The sequence below is a fragment of the Hyaena hyaena genome, unplaced genomic scaffold, assembly GCF_003009895.1.
Source record: "Hyaena hyaena isolate Hyena2069 unplaced genomic scaffold, ASM300989v1 scaffold_8, whole genome shotgun sequence".
Lineage (NCBI taxonomy): Eukaryota > Metazoa > Chordata > Mammalia > Carnivora > Hyaenidae > Hyaena > Hyaena hyaena.
Genome location: NW_024080640.1, coordinates 2,168,963 through 2,182,735, shown reverse-complemented (window position 1 = coordinate 2,182,735; position 13,773 = coordinate 2,168,963). Strand labels below are relative to the sequence as shown.

Genomic DNA, 13,773 nt, shown 5'->3' with positions numbered 1-13,773 from the left:
TCCAGGTACATGGGCCCTCTGGCCTCCGTGACTCATCCGTTTTCCCTATAAACCCTAAATCCCAGCTCCCTTCAACTCCTATCTCCTCACCTTGGAAGGGTCAGGGGGCAGGACACCCTCCACAGCAAAGGGGCTGCCAGGCACTGGATGACCGTCGTAGGTGATATCCACCTTGTAGGGTCCCTCCTCAGGGGGCATGTAGCGCACGGCCTGGGTTTCAGCTCCACCCCCAGGCTCCAGCTTGCAAGGGATGGGGCGGCGGGAGGGTGAGGTCATCCGCACATCCAGCTGGCCCTGACCACCAGCCCCACGTGTGTTCACAGAGAATGCCTGTTCTTGTCCCACAGCCACCTCTGCGGAGAGATCAAGGGGCAGTGAGCAGAGACTCCGGCCCACGCCACAGCATCCCTCCCTTCCAGCGCAGCGCCTGCCCCACTTACTGCTGTTCAGGCCCTGAACTTTGACTTTGCTGAGGTCCAGTGGAGGTGCCACATTCACCACAAAGGGGCTCTTGGGGACAGGGTCCCCACCATAGGTCACTGTCACTGCCATGTTGCCCTGTTGGGTACAAAAGGAGGTTAGAAGTGGGTGGCTTAGACACAGCCTGGCAACATGCCCTTGGCCGATGTGGATTTCGGGTCCAGCCAGAGAGGATAAGTGGCAGGAAAGGGGCCAAGACAACCCAGAAGTGGTCCTGGGAGACGCACGGAAGGAGATGCACAACCAGGATAGGTGGGGCGGGAAGGAAGCGGGACACACCTGCTGGACGGCTGTGTACTTGACAGTGTAGGAGTAGTCATGGTTGTCGATGATTTCAAAGTCCCGCACAGCCTCACCCTTGGCAGCCCCGGCAAAGTGCACATCCAGCTTGGCCTTGCCGGCTCCCTTGGTTAGCACCGTGAAGTGAGTGGGCTTCCCAACTTCCACACCTGAGGAGCGCCCCCCACAAGACAGTGGTGAGGGCCTGGTGGACACGTAGCCTCAATCCCAGCCTATCCCAGCCCCTGCCCAGACACCTACCTGTGCGGTTCAGCCCAGGGCCCTCAGCCTTGACCTTGCTGGCATCATGGGATGGGTCCACCTTAATGTGGAAGGGGCTGGCAGGGATCTCCTAGATGGAGAAAAAGATTTGGTCAGCGTAGGCAAAGGTAGCTTCTGAAACAGCCCCTTTGTTTCTTCTGAGGCATGCTGCCTGCACACAGAAAGTGCTCAACTCATGGCTGTGCCACTGTCCCCAAAGGACAGGATACCAGGCTGCAGCTTAGGCATAGAGGGTGCGGGCCACCAGGGACTGCCAGAAGCCAAGGGTAGAGTACCTGGTTGGCAAACAGCACCATAATGGTGTAGCGGCCGGCCCCTGGGGGTGTGTACTTGACTGTGAAGGTGTCATTGTCATTCTTGATGATGTCAAAGTCGATGTCAGCTTCTGCAGGGCCCACCACTCCAGGGGCGCACTTGATGCCAATACTCACATCACCTGAGGGGAAGCCGGTGCAAGGCCATGAGTGGGGTCTCAACAGCCTAGAAGCTGTAAGCTTTCTAGCTGTAAGCCTAGAAACTTACCTAGAAGCAGGATCTGGCCAGAGTGTGAGCCCCACCTACCTGGACCCCACCTAGACTCTGCCCTGGACCCCGCCCACTCCCGACTCCCACACCCAGGCACACCTTGTCCAGCCTCGCTGCAGTCCACTGTGAAGTAGGTAGGCTCGTTGGCCTTGAGGCCCGTCTTCTCCACGCCTGGGCCATACACCTTCACCCGCTCGGGGTGACTGCCTTCTCCCACGTTTACCTGTGGGGAGGGGGTTGATGCTCAGCCCAGGGCCCCTCCCACAGGCCCCATACATCACTACCCACTTCAGCCTTAATGGGACCAGCCTTAGCCTCTTTGTGGGCTTTGAGGTGGGAAGTAGACACAAAGGCCCAGAGACAACCAACATCTCCCATGTGGGGCTCCGCCCTCCCTCTGGGGCCCTAGGTGGCAGGGGACAGGACAGGAGGACACACCCGGAAGGGGCTCTTGGGCACATTGACGCCTCCCCAGGAGATGATGATGGTGTGTTTAATGGGCTTGGTGGGCACGTAGGAGCAGCGGAAGGTGCCGTCGCCATTGGGAATGACCACGATGTTGACAGGGCAGCCATCGGCATCCTGTGGGCGTCAGGGAACAAGAGTCTTAGAGCACTCTGGCCTCCTCAGAGCACTGGCTCCCCCTGCTGGCCTCAGGCAGCCCTCAGGCCTGGAGAGCCCAGCCCCCCGTGCTCTGGTGGTCAAAGCAGGCCCTGGGGGCCCAGAGATCTGGCTCTAGGACATTTGTGTGGCCCAGCCTCCCAGCCTAGGCATCTGCAATGTGCTGGCTGGGGAAAGGCTGGGCTAAATCAATGTTTCTAAAATTGAATAGTGAACATTTTAAAGGAAAATCATCCTCTTGAACCCAAGAATACATTCATTAACTTCTAGGGATTAGTGAACACCAGCTTGAGAAACTGACTTGGGAAGTAACTGTCTTATTCAAATCATCTTGCAACTGCAAAATTATTAGTACAAAAAAAATAATACATTTTTGGTAAAATATGTTCATAAGGTTATCATCAGAAAACACAAAATTTTTAAGTTTCTTAAAACTTTGGTTCTTTTGGTTCCGTGAGAGGCGAGCCAGGCCAGTGATGCTGCCGTGTCCTCTGCCTCTTACCTGCCTCCACCTTCCCAGGGTTCCTGCCCAGGGCAACGGGGGTTGCAGGGACCGGCAGCACCTTACCTGGGCATACAGATTCAGGTCTCCCTTGCCAGCAGCACGGGCATCGATGGTGAACTCTGCAGGCCTGTCCACGATGCAGCCAGTGGGCTCCAGGCCAGGACCAAAGGCCTTCACCTGTGCAGGGGGAGGAGCAGAGGGCTAGGTTGGCGACTGGAGGAGAGCCTGCTCACCCCATCCTGGGCGAGTATGCAGGCCCAGGGATCCCACCTTGTCCGGGAAGCAGTCAGGTGCGGCTGGCTGGATGTGGGCAATGAAGGGCGAGTCCCGGATGTCCTCATCATCACAGATGACATGCACGGCATACTCCCCGGGCTCCGTGGGCCAGTACCGCACGTCGCAGGAGCCATCCCCCTTGTCATCGCACTCAATCTTGGCCTGCGAGGGCCCCTCGATGGAGAAGCCTGGGTGCGAGGGAGGGAAGATTGGGGGGTACAAGAGGCAGCTTGGACACTTGGGCAGGTCTCCTGTTGCTCCCTCAGTCACTCCTCCGTCCCACCCTGTCTCATCCTGATACTACCCAGCATTCCCGCCTCCTGTCCCCAGGCACTTCCCGTGTCCATCGCACCACTCCCCAGCGTTTCCGCCTGCTGCCACCCAGCCACTTACCCAGTGTCCCCACCTCCGTGCCAATGGCCTCCACCACAAAGTCGGCCGACTTGCCCACCTGGCCAGTTTTCAGGCCGGGACCCCAGGCCCGTACCTTCTGTGCTCCTGCCTCTGGGCTCACCTGTACCTCAAAAGGACTGGGTGAAGAGGGATCTGGTGTCAATGTCAGGAAGTTCCTCTGCCAGAGGTACCACTCCTCTCTTCCCTCAGGTAGCCCAGCTTCCCTTCCTTCCCCTCCCCGCATGGCGGGTGCGTGGTGCTTACCTGCGTGGGATGGCATAGCCGCCCCACGTGATGGTCACCACGTACTTCCCAGGCACCACAGGGTAGTACTCACACTCGAACACACCATCCCCAGCCTCTCGCACTTTCACCGGCTCTTCTGTGCCCTCTGTAGAGATGGGGAGCAGAGAGGGAGGGGATCAACCATCTGGAAGTCACTGATCCTCAGTTCCCTCAAGGAGCCCTGGGGACCCAGGCTCAATCTGAGGGCAGTGCTACTAGTGGGCAGAGCTGAAATTCCAGCAGGGACTACATGCCATCCCAGTGCATGATAGCCAGAGTAGCATGTAGGGAGAAGAGGATCATTCCCAGTTTGTAGGTGGGAAACTGAGGCAAGAGAGGAGACAATGTGCCTAAGGTCCCATGGTACCTCTGGTCAGCATCTCCTTGGAGTCTCTCCAGGGATCGGGGGAGGGGGCATGGTGCTGGCGGTCACTGCCCTCAGGAAGTGGGCCGGCGCCATATTTCCTCCCTGCTCTCCCACCCCCCAGTCCTGGGCCCTGGCACTCACTTGGCCCCTTGACAGTGACCTTGAGCTCCCCGCTGCCAGCACCCTTAGTGAACACCTTGAAATCAGCCACCTCTTTCACACGCACACCCTTGGGCTGCAGGCCCCGCCCAGAGGCACGGCAGGCATTAGGGTTACAGGCTGGGGGTTGGAGAGAGAAGATTAAAGGTGCTGAGGGGCTGAAGACAGAGCCTCAGCCCCTCCTCACACATCTCCCACCTCAGTGGGCAGTCCTTCTGACCCTCACGGGCACAGGCTACGGCCTCATGCAGCCCTCCCCTGTGCTCCCTAGAGCCCCTGACACAACTGGGGCCCTTGGGAGCCATGCTGGACGAGGCGCCTGCTACAAGAAACCCTCCCTGCTGGGCTTCTCAGAGTCAGTGTCACTTGGGACACAGAGCATGGCAGAGCCTGGGCAGAGAGTGGGGCAAAGAGAGATAGGGGAGGGCCCTGAGCCATCCAAAGCCACCCACCTAGAGCCATCTGAGGCTTCTCAGGCAGAGCCACCATAGCAGCCTTAGGACTGAGTCATGCCATAGAACACTAAGCAAGGCCACAGAACGAGATATTCAACATAACACGAAGCCTTCCGCAGGTCACAGGCAATGCATGGAAATCAGCCTGCCACAGAACACTACCAACGGCAATGAACCCAGACCTTGCTCAAAGAAGGGTGATCTCAGACTGCCACGGAACACATAAAATGGCATAGAGCCCAACAGGGTGCCAAAAAACAGTCAAGGACATATAATCCAGGCCTACCACAGGACACAGGCAATGGCACGGAACCCAGGGCCTGTCACAGAATGCCATAGAAGGGGGGCAATTCCACACTGCCTGGGCCATGCCACACAGCACAGGCGAGGCCAGTCAGCTATGGCCATGCTGGCCCCGCCTCCCCTGGACAGTACTAACGTGGCACCACTTTCTTGGCCTGGTGGACAATGGGCACGGAGGGGGCATGTGTCAGCAAGCGCTCTGAGCGGCAGGGAGAGAACCAAGTGGTGGGAGTCACCACCGAGGGCCTGGGGTATGGGTGCCTACCACATAGGCCCCCACAACCCTTGCAAGGTGTCACCTGCCTATATACTTTGCTGTGGTCTCCTGACCCTCCCTCGGATAGTAGGTGGAGAGATGATCAGGATGAGATCTCTCCAGAGCGACCCCCTTCCCCCCATGGCTATTCTACCTATTTTAAACCTTCGGCGGGCTCCCCTCCTACCCCTGGATTTAGTGCTTCATTTCCTGTAAACCCTCAGACCCGGAATTTGGTGGCAACTCTGTGTCCTGGCCTCAGGGAGGGTGGCTGTGGGGATGGGTGAAAGGCCTTTACCTTCTGCCACATGGACAGGGAAAGGACTGCGGGTGATGGGGGCACCAGCGAAGGCCACATGCACCGTGTGGGGCCCCTCCATCACAGGCCTGTACGTGCATCGGAACGTGCTATCGCCCTTGTCCTCCAGGGCCACCTCCACTGTGTCCCGCCGGCCCTGCGGGTCCACGATCACCACCGCCACATCACCAGTGCCGGCCCCTGCCACAGACAAAGGCCATCAGTGCCCCCCTCTCTGGACACACACAGCTGCTCGGGGCTCCCTCCCTCTGGGGCCACCTACCCTCTAGCTGAGACCCTGCCCGTGTCCCCCATCCACATCACCCCATGTAGTCACGCACTGCCTGCCTGACATCCCCCTGGGGCCCATCCTTACCCGCGGTATAGATGTCAAAGTACGTGGGTTTGTTGGCCACGTTGCCCACAGGCTCCAGGCCAGGGCCACGGGCTGACACCTTGTTGGCATCTCCCAGAGCCATGCCCACGTTCACCTCAAAGGGACTGCGTTCGATATTCTGGCCAGCAAAGAGCACGGTCACCTGCAGGTCAGGGGCCAAATGTTAGCTTCTCGGGGGAAAGCGGTTCTTTTTTTTTTTTTTTAATTTTTTTAATGTTTTATTTATTTCTAGGAGAGAGAGACAGCTTGAGCAGGGGAGGGTCAGAGAGAGAGGGAGTCACAGACTGAAACAGGCTCCAGGCTCCGAGCTGGCAGTCAGCACAGGGCCCGACGCGGGGCTCGAACCCACGAACCGCGAGATCATGACCTAAGCGAAAGTCGGACGCTTAACCGACTAAGCCACCCAGGCGCCCCTGAAAGCGGTTCTTTTGAGAGGGGGTGGAGGGGCAGAACGGAACCGAGGAGGGGGAGAGGTGGGCTGCTGGTCAGGCTGGAATGGGGTGCAAGCTAAGAGGGCTCCACGCAGACAGAGCCAGAGATGTGAACAGAATGGGGAGGATCGTAGGGAGATACCTTGTGCAGCCCAGCAACCTTGGGCACATAGGAGACAGCGTAGGTGCGGTTCTTGTCATTGTTGGGAACCACCTTGGCCTATTGGGAAAGGAAAAGACTGGAAGTCACAGTGGCTGCAGCCCCTCCTGACCCCGCAGGGCCTGGCAGCACCCATGGGTGGCGCTTTCCCCCCAGTCCCCAGCCTAGTAGTTAATCCTGGCAGCTGTCTCCAGGCCCGTCCTGCTGTTAGCCTGCGGTCTCTGGTTCCAAGCCCATGCCATTCCCTCTCTTCCCCAACAGTTCTCATACCTCCTCAGTGTGGCCCTCAGGGTCCTCAATGTAGACCAGCACCTCGCCCACGCCGGCGTCCACCGTCTGCACAGTGAAGTGGGCAGGCTGTAGCACAGTGTTGCCGTGGGGCTCGATGCCTGAGGGACAGATGCAGAACCACATTACTCAGGAAGACCCCTCCTGGGATGGACCCAGCTGCCCAGGGAAGACCGTCAGGGGCTCAGCACGTACCAGGCCCATAGGCTATGGCCTTCTTGGGGTTCAGCTGTTTAGAGCGAACAGGGGCACCAGGTTTGAGTTTGGCCTTGGGGAACTGGGACAGGTAGGTCATGACAGAATGCTCATCCACGTTGGGGTCCACGATCTCCTCGGGGGCAATCACCTGCCACGGGGAGTAAAGGAGTTACAGGGCGCCCTCTACCTAGTCACCTTGGCCCTCTCCCACATCTCCACCAGGCAGCCTCAGACACCCAACCTCCATCCCGGCCCTTCTGCCCTTCCCCTCTCCCCCGCCCTCCTTGCCCACGTACCTGGGGCACCCCGAGCCAGTCATCCGCCTGCTGCATGGCCTCCCGGGCGTTCTCCACGGGCTGGTTAGGATCCCAGGCCTCCCAGTCAGGGCACAGGCCTACAGGATGGTAGAGGAAGGTAACGGTCAGGGGAAAGCGCCAGTCAGAATGCAGGGCATCTGCTCGCCTGACACCCTCACAGGCTGGGGCTTCACGCCCGCTGCCACGCAGCTCTAGGCCCCCCACCAGCCAGGTCCCTGCTGATGCCCTACGTTACGGCCCCTCGCCGGGATGCCCAGCGCCATGGAGAGGCGCGGCGGCCCTCCCTGGCGCCAACAATGAGGCCTTTCTGCCCTGGCTGACATAGCCTGGCACCACCCCTGCCGGTCAGCCTCCTGCCTGCCCAGGCCCCAGCGCAGACCTGACAGTGTAGACCCTGTCAGGACAACCCCCCCCCATCCCTCCCGCCTCACTCCTGCAGGGGTGGGCAGAGGTAGGGCAGAGGTTCCGTCCTGGACATGCCTCTGACCCCATCCTCTACAAGGTTTCCTCACAGCCGCCCTCAAGTCCTAGAGCTCCAAACACTTCCCACCTCAGCCTTAGGGCCCAAGACACCCTCTCCTTCCTCACTACTCACTTGGGGAAACTGAGGCACACAAGGGCCTGTTTTGAGAGGATGGGTTCTCCTCTGTGGCCACCCCAAACCCAGCCCTCCTAACAGGAAGAATGCTGAGGCAGCTCCAGATCGCTCCTGTCAGGGGGTGCAAAGGTCAGGGGGTGCCTGGTCCAGGCCAGAGCTGGAGGAGGGGTGATGCTCGTTGGCTGGGAGGGGGCCGGCTCAAAGGCTGGAATCCATGACCGGCCGGAACAGCTGAGCTCACTTCTGGCGGCCTCACCAGCTGTGGGCAATGGCTCAGCAGCTGGGAATGCTTCCCGGGCGGCTGGTGCCCCCGCCTCCCACCCCCTGCTCCCCAGCTGACCCCAGACTGGGGGAGGATTCTCCCAAGGGGCCATGGCTCCCCGGAGGCAGAGCTGACCGACTCAGGTTAGAAGGCAATCTCTTCTTGGGAGGTGATGGTCAGAAAGGGAGATGCATGTGAGGCGGGGCTCTAGCTGGTGATGCCTCAGTCTTCTCATGGGCCCTGACTGCCCCCACCTGACCAGGCCAGGGCCTACCCTTGGAGAGGGCAGGGCTAGTCCACCTGCCACTGGGGAGCAGCACACCAGCCTCAGTCCCTCCTCAAACCTCTGCTAGGGTCTCACAAAGAAGAACCTTCAGGGTCTAACTCCTGGGCTTCTTGCTACAAGTCCTACCACATTTCCTTTCTCTCAGCTCAGCAGAAACGGTACCCATATGGCAAAGCAGAAAGCTCAAGGAGCAGGAAGCTGAGGCCTTGGGCTCAAGTTCAGTGCTGCCGCAGATAAGCTGTGTGATCTTGGACAAGTCACTGGCCCTCACTGCCCTTGTCTGTAAATGAAGAACGCTCAGCCTGTTGCTGCAACTGCAGTGTCTGTCACACCTGTCAGGAAGGCCCTGTCGCCAGCAATGATTCTCAGCTGGAGCAGGGGGCAAGCCCCACAGGCGTTGCTGACCCCCTGGCCCGGGGATATGCATTCTGACAAGCATGGGCCTCGGTACCACCAGCGAAGGGCTCCGTGAGGGGCCCGCTGGCCCACTTACCAGGGGCACAGTTGTCCACCAGGGCACCCAGAGCTTTGCCGTCCTGCCAGTCACGGTTGAAGTTGGTGATGGGCAGCTGGGGCACCTTGTTCTGGATCCAGCCGAGCAGACGCTGCTTGGGTGTCTGCTTGCGGGCGTCCTCGTCATCCTCATCCTCCCACATGGGCATGGAGATGGAGTAGTGTAGGATCAGCGTCCAGATCAGACCCAGGATCAGCTTCAGGTTCCCATCCACGATGGCCTTGCTGTCTGCAGAGCGGAGGGGACAAGCTGGCTTCGGTGAGGGGGCCGCCCTCCCGCAGCTCAGCTCGCGAGGCAGCCGCGAGAGCAGGGGGGTCGGACCTCCTGCCCCTTTCTCTGCCTCCCATATTCTCAGCCCCATGCAAGGCCAAGGCCAGACCCAGAGGCCTAACGTTTTGGGGCCCTCCCATTGGAATGAGGCTGCTTCCCAACGCGCCCACAGCAGGACTTTCACCTGTGGAACAGCGTGTGCGTGGTCCTCCATCAGGCTACAGGCATCCTGGCAATCATCCGCGATTGTAAGCCTCGTGGGGCTGGCGCGGTTTTCATTTTTTAACAGTTTTATTGAGCTATGCCTGACAAGCCGCAGGTATTACACAACCGTACAAGCTTTGACAACGTGTATGCGCCCCTGACGCCATCACCACAGGTCACACACATAGCCATCTCTCCCTAAACTTCCTTGCACGTACCCCCTGTGGTCCCTCCGCCCGCCCTTCCTGTCTCCCTTTCCAGGCAGCAACTGGTTTGCCCTTGGTTGCTATGGATGAGTTTGCGTTTTCTAGAGTTTTATACCAATGGAATCATATAGTATGTACCCTTTGGCTTTCACAGACACAATTTCTCCATACGCAGAGCCTAGAACCTAGTAGGATCTCAGTAAATACTGGTTGAATGAATATGTTAAAAACTGAAATTGCAGAGGAATCGAACTAACCTGGTCCCAGCCAAATTCTCCTCCAAACACCGTAAAAGGCTTTTGGAACAAAGCTCGGAGAGAGGGAGGGGGTACAGTGCATGCTTGGGTAAGGCTCGAAAATCATGTTTTCAAATGCTGGGGACAGTGGGATTTCACACGAGCCAGGAGGAATGTCACCCGTGCGGACTCAAGTCTCAGTCAAAAGCTGAGGCTCTTCACCCATCCCCACCTTAGAGGAATACTAGGGACCAGAATAGGTCCCCCAAATTTGGGAGACCTAGCTCTCCTTCAACAGCCAGAGAGAAATATCCAGAAGCTGGGACCGGGGGGGGGGGGGGGGGGGGGGGGGGGGGGGGGGGGGGGGCTTCAGTACGAGTCTTTGGAAACCAGCTTATTTGTAAAGGACAATGCAGGCCTGAAATCCATCAGCTTCCCAGAACACCGCTTTTAGGAGGCTGGGAGGGGGCAGAAGACTCAGCCTTGTTTACTGGTGTTGCCTGAGAGATGGGAGAGGGTGGGGCTCGAGGCACACCCCCCCCTTATACAACTTTTCCTCGTCCTCTAGATGTTGGGAGAAAACAGGAGACCAAAGGCCTGGGGAACCCTCGTATCCTCCACCCCATCCTCTGGGAGGGGAGGGGGAATCGCAGCCTCTCTGTCCCTCTGGCCTCCAGCTCTGGCCCCCTTGGCTCCCCCACCCTTCCACTGATTCATCCTTCCTTCCCCGGCAGCTCCCCAGCCCGCCCCCTCTCCCCCTGGCCCCGCTGCAGCACAATGGTTTGGCAGCTTTCAGATTCCGTGACACACTCCCTCCCGGCCTCCCGGTGCTTCAGGGCGCTCTCTCAAACACACAGGCCGCCATACTCTCACACAGTCCTGACACCCAGTGCCCCACAGCCTCTCACCACCCTCACAGCCTCCAAAGCCAGTGCACCAGAAGTGCTTCTTGCAAACTGGAGCCAGATTCCTGGGAGGGAGGCCTTGAGGCCGCTGGGGGGTGGAGGGGGTGTCATTCATATTTGCTGCAGGGAGAAGTCTCTCCCCAGTAACTGGCCCTGGGCCAAACAGCAAGTGGTCCACTGCGGCCTGGGGCAGGAGAGGAGCCCGGAGTCCTCCTCCGGAGCAATGACCTTCCCCTCCCTACCCACCCCGGCCCCAGGCCAGGCACCTCCCTCACACCCTGATCCACCACTTCTCCAGCTTGGGGACACCCCCAAAGGGGCAGGAGGAGCCCTACAGCCAGATCCGAGGCCACCCCAGGCCTCAAGGGGGGTGGGGAAGGAGAGAGGGCCCTGGCGAGGGAGGTGCCTGCACAGCTGCTGCCCCCTCCTGCCCCTCCCTCAGCTGTTGGCTCTAGAAGGAATAGCAACTGGGGAACAGCTGCGGCACAGAGCTGCCTCATTAGGCCTCTTTGTTTGGAGGGGCTGAGGGGGTGGCGGGGGCTGGGTTGGGGTGCTGGGGTAAGGGCACACAGCTCCTTCAACCCAGGCTGAGCACCCCCGCCTTCGGGTGGACTTCCCAGCCCCCACCCCACTCTTGGGAAGGGAAGTGGGGAGTCTTACGCCCTCCCAGGTGCCCAGATGCTCCATCTCAGTCTGAGATAATACCCAGAGGAGGCCCCCTGGACAGCCCCTTCCCACCACCGTGGACAGAGGGAACTAGAGGAAGCAGAAAGCCGCCCTGGTGGGGAATCCCTTCGCGTCTCCTCAGGGTTGAGCAGCCCTGCCGCCAGTGCCCCTCCCTCCACCCTCAGCCTCAGGCCCGGCCCCAAATTGCTGACAGCTTATCTCATCAGCAAGAGTGAGCCACTTGGCCCAAATGGGGAACAGTTCCCCTTCCTCTCAGCGGGAACCCAGGAGCGTCCCTCCCACCCCCAAACCATCTTTTCCTTCTTCCCCCTCTACTCTGAGCCGGCCCCTCCACAGTAGAGCCAAGGGGCCCGAGCCAGGCACCGCCATGGGGGAGGGGAGAGGTGAGCTCAGGAAGGATGAGGCCTGGAGAGGGGCCGGCGGCCCCCAAACAGGGAGGGGAGAGGAAGGCTGAGCAGTTTCCTATAAAGTCCTGGTGAGGCCCCAGGCCCTCCCCTTGGGACCCCACCTGGGACAGCCCTGTCCATCAAATCTCAGCATGCAGGGGACAACAGCCCCAGGACTGACTTGGCTCTGACTCCCCCACACAAACCCTCTGACGACCCCCCCCAACACACACACACATACGAATGTAGTCCTCACCCCCACTACCAACACCAGGGCCCCCTCCCCCACCCCCTGTCCTCCTGCTTGTCCTTCTGGAAAGCTCAGAGACATCTGCTGTGTCACGGAGGCAGGGCTATTTCCAGGCCAGAGTGGGTGGGGTGGGGGGGCAGTATTGGGGCAGGAGGGGTAAGGCCTAGAGAGGGGACTGGACAGGGCAAAGGGCCCCGGACTGACTTCAGCTGCTAATTCAGGAGGCCTAGAGATGCCCTGAGGGAGAGTGGGGGTGGACAGATATCCAATCTAAAGAAGTCTTTGCGGTAGCCTGGTGGGGGAAGGCATTTGACCCCATGTGAAACTCCTCTCCTGGGCCTTTGGGGTGCGCCCCCGAGGGGCCCTTTCATGTAAATTACAGCAAGACTCCACTGGGGTAGGGGGTCTTCCCCAGGCCCCCAGCCAGCAGGGAGGGCTGGAGGGCTGTGAGGGGAGGAGCAGCCACTGACCACTCAGAGCCCACCCTCAGCTCCCCAGGCTCCCAGGCCTGGAGTGCTTCCCCACCCCCACCAGCACTGATACACCTTCCAAATCTGGTTACACTCAATGACTTCCTCCCTTCTACAGGCCTTCCCCTCCCTCCTCTCAACCCAGACAGTTAGCTGCAGCCAATCCAGGCCTAGGGGGTGGGCTGGGGGCTTGGCATGGACTTAGGGCAGCACCCTCCTGGGCAGGCTAAAGCAGGAGGTGGATAGGCAGGGGTTAAGGTTTTCTGCCCTCGCTCAGTGCCTTTTTAGGTTTCTGAGGCTGGGCCCTGCCTGCCCTGGCCCAGGGGCCTGAACCCAGCTGCTAAGCACAGGCCTGTGGAGGGCCCCCCACCCCATGCCTGCCTGGCCACCAGCTTCCCCGGACCTGCCTTCAGCCAGCTCCTCCCCCATGGAGGTGCTGGGAGGCAAAGAAGTTATTTGCTTTGTTTAGGGAGTAAATGCCCCCCAGGAATCAGTAATGGGCACCCTGTCTTCTCAAACATGGGCTGGGATGGCCCGATGGCACGAAAGGGGACAATGAGTAGCGGCGGTTGATGGGAGTGTGTGCGGGGAGGCTGAGCTGGACGACCTAGAAATGGTAAGCTCTGGCCTCCCCCGGCGACCCCCAAGATGCCGCTGAACGGACAGAGGGCTGTGAAGGCAGTGCCCATGCGGCCTGCATGGATGGAGGGAGAGCAGGGGCCAGGGGCCTCTCCCTGAGCCAGGGGGCCACTCTCTGCCCTATCTCGGCCCACCCGACACCTGTGTCCTCCGCTGCCCCCGCGGGCCAGCCCTTTCTTGGGGCACTTCCCCCTCCCCGCTGTGCCCGTGCACTGCTCGCCCGCACTGACCGATGGACACGAGCTTGATGTGCTCGCGCTCCAGAAACTCGAGGGCCACAGACACGTTCTCCAGCTTCATCTGGCGGAAGTTGGGGCGCGGGTGGAACTTGCGATACATGCGCTTCTGGCTGAGCACCTCGAGCAGCGCGATGAGGCGCAGCCCGTCGCTGAGGTCTCGCTGCAGGTCGGTCAGGCGCTTGCCCACACACTTAAGGTGCTCGTTGCACCAGCGCGTGAACGTGTTCTGCTGGATCTTCTTCCACGGCGCGTCCTCCGCCAGGTCCTTCTCTGTGGACGGCATGTCGTCCACCTCGTCGCCCAGGCCGAGGCCGGCGGCCTCTGAGTAGTTGCTGTTGTTCATCAT

The 13,773-nt window shown here is 60.0% G+C and overlaps 1 protein-coding gene across 2 annotated transcripts in view; it reads right to left on the bottom strand.

Moving 5' to 3' along the window:
* Positions 1–13,773, bottom strand: part of FLNC (filamin C) — a 27,061-nt gene extending 13,288 nt beyond the window's left edge. For both annotated transcript variants that reach the window (XM_039242669.1, XM_039242678.1), the window contains exons 1-20: positions 13,419–13,773; positions 8,915–9,163; positions 7,255–7,352; positions 6,956–7,106; positions 6,743–6,861; positions 6,455–6,532; positions 5,861–6,023; positions 5,485–5,685; positions 4,155–4,292; positions 3,626–3,752; positions 3,362–3,498; positions 2,963–3,156; positions 2,756–2,869; positions 2,005–2,148; positions 1,666–1,789; positions 1,317–1,477; positions 1,021–1,111; positions 760–929; positions 441–558; positions 91–353 (exon numbers count right to left, since the gene is read on the bottom strand). In XM_039242669.1, the coding sequence (XP_039098600.1) occupies positions 91–353; positions 441–558; positions 760–929; positions 1,021–1,111; positions 1,317–1,477; positions 1,666–1,789; positions 2,005–2,148; positions 2,756–2,869; positions 2,963–3,156; positions 3,362–3,498; positions 3,626–3,752; positions 4,155–4,292; positions 5,485–5,685; positions 5,861–6,023; positions 6,455–6,532; positions 6,743–6,861; positions 6,956–7,106; positions 7,255–7,352; positions 8,915–9,163; positions 13,419–13,773 (3,195 nt within the window). The remainder of the gene's footprint in view (positions 1–90; positions 354–440; positions 559–759; positions 930–1,020; positions 1,112–1,316; positions 1,478–1,665; positions 1,790–2,004; positions 2,149–2,755; positions 2,870–2,962; positions 3,157–3,361; positions 3,499–3,625; positions 3,753–4,154; positions 4,293–5,484; positions 5,686–5,860; positions 6,024–6,454; positions 6,533–6,742; positions 6,862–6,955; positions 7,107–7,254; positions 7,353–8,914; positions 9,164–13,418) is intronic.